The sequence below is a fragment of the Meleagris gallopavo genome, chromosome Z, assembly GCF_000146605.3.
Source record: "Meleagris gallopavo isolate NT-WF06-2002-E0010 breed Aviagen turkey brand Nicholas breeding stock chromosome Z, Turkey_5.1, whole genome shotgun sequence".
Lineage (NCBI taxonomy): Eukaryota > Metazoa > Chordata > Aves > Galliformes > Phasianidae > Meleagris > Meleagris gallopavo.
The window spans coordinates 42,907,894-42,909,920 of NC_015041.2; the positions used below are offsets into that span (position 1 = coordinate 42,907,894).

Below are 2,027 nucleotides of genomic sequence, written 5' to 3' on the forward strand. Positions count from 1 at the left end.
TTTTTTCCTTAAATATATTGACTTAATTATTAACTACTGAAGTGGACCAGTTATATGATCTCAGTTGTATGCCTTTACTTAATCAAATCCTTAGTGACCTAAATTACTGAATAGGATTATTTTCTCTCTCTTACAGTGAAGGTAAATTTCATTAAGTGTCAGTATTACCTAATGCAATTATTTTTTCCAGAGTATAACAGAGATTATTTCAGACAGCTTATAAAGCGAACACCAGTTGGAAGTTATTATGATTAAACTGATCTATTGTTTAAGGATGCTACAAAAATCATTATAAATTTCCTTCTATGAATCCATAGCTCAGGAAGGTAGTAAGAACATTCTGTCTGCTTTTGAAGGACATTATACTGGTTATAGTAGTAACAAATCAGGTTAATTGGTGCATAAATATTAAATCATCTTGTTCTGCAACTCTGATCTTTTTTGTTTGGAGTATCAAAGTTATTATTGATGACTGTACAGATAAGACTAACGTATATATTTTTTATTTTTCACGTAGTGAGATTTACACAGTCTGAAAACCTTGGACTGTCAAGTCTTTAATCACGTGCACTTCAGTATTTGAGCACAAATGTCACAAATGTGCTGTCTTGCCTTTCTTTACTGCCCTTCCTTTCTTTAATTAAATGAGTTGATATGCCACTTTGGTGTCTTACACCCTATACAGAAAATGAGGAGGGATGCCGAGACCTTTCACTATGTGGACTGGACCATGAACAAGAGATTCTTGATGTCACAGAGTGACTGTGAGCTTGTCTGAATACCAAATGTGAGAGTAGTTTTTAGATGCTTAAGTTATGTCAGATAAATCTCTGTTTTGTGGGGGCTTTTTTGTTTTCCTTTTGTGGAAAATACATCAATTTCATTTTTCTTGACTACTTTGCGTAAGTACGTGATTAAAAAACTTTCAAAAGTTTTTATAACCATTATTTATGTGAATAAGTTTTCTATATGAATGTTTTATTTATTTCTGTCATATTTGTCTCAACAGCTAAGAAATCTTTCTAGCCTGGATCTGCGTCATATCACAGAACTGGATAATGAAACAGTGATGGAAATAGTAAAGAGATGCAAAAACCTTAATTCGCTCAATCTGTGTCTGAACTGGATCATTAATGACAGGTAACTTCAATATAAGATCTAATATTAGTATAAAGCAAAATCAACTAGTTGTATTAGTTGAGAATACTTCTTCATGCCTTCGGGATTGGAGGAGATGAGTTAAACCAACCGTTTTTTGAGTTGTTCTTGTTTGGTGTGAGTAAACCATCTAAACGTACCTTATAGTGCTCTTATGTGTTCTTGTTGTGGAAAGTATGCTTATAATTGGATGGCATCCCTAATTGGCTGTTTGCTAGATTACATGAGAATGTGCTCTTTAACATGCATGATTGAAATGTACATTTACTATGAATCTTTCCATAAGTGGAGAGCATTTAAACAGATTTAAACATATGTGAACAAGGAAGCGTATTTTTGTCTATGTAAGGAAAAATAAATTGCTTGAGAGTTAAGTAATCAAACTTATGTTTGTTTAGAAAGCATAAAATCCTTTACCTTTTGGCAAATAAAGCAGAATGAGACTGAAGGGATAATTGGGATATTAATGAAGTCTTTTCCTTCTGACCAGTATACACTACATCAAGGAGAACAGGAAAGAATGCTTAGAATGACTTTTCTTCTGTATTGCTGTGGACTTTTTCATACATATGCTCTTTCAAGTCTTTAAGAATGTACTCAAGTGAAAATAAGCTTAAACTTTGACAGAAATATGATGTTCTAAAATTAGTAATATAGAAATGTGTTGAATATGAAGTACCATTGAATTTTTACTACTGCTCCTCTTTCTTAGCTTATTAGGCTGGTTTTGGGTTGTTTGTTTACGTATTACTTGGGGTACGGGTAAGGATGCCCTTACTTTGGCATTGAAAGCACTTAATTGCCCTATGTCTTTATAGGGCCATATTTGATGAGAAAAACTACTGTACTGGAAAACTTTAGAATAATTA

The 2,027-nt window shown here is 32.8% G+C and overlaps 1 protein-coding gene across 2 annotated transcripts in view; it reads left to right on the plus strand.

Moving 5' to 3' along the window:
- FBXL17 (F-box and leucine rich repeat protein 17) overlaps positions 1–2,027 on the plus strand; it is a 172,953-nt gene that overhangs the window by 108,464 nt on the left and 62,462 nt on the right. The window contains exons 8-9 of one of the 2 annotated variants that reach the window (XM_031557340.1): positions 481–491; positions 1,010–1,140. The exons of the other annotated variant lie outside the window; for it this stretch is intronic. Of the exons in view, the coding sequence (XP_031413200.1) occupies positions 481–491; positions 1,010–1,140 (142 nt within the window). The remainder of the gene's footprint in view (positions 1–480; positions 492–1,009; positions 1,141–2,027) is intronic. 2 annotated transcript variants of the gene reach the window in all.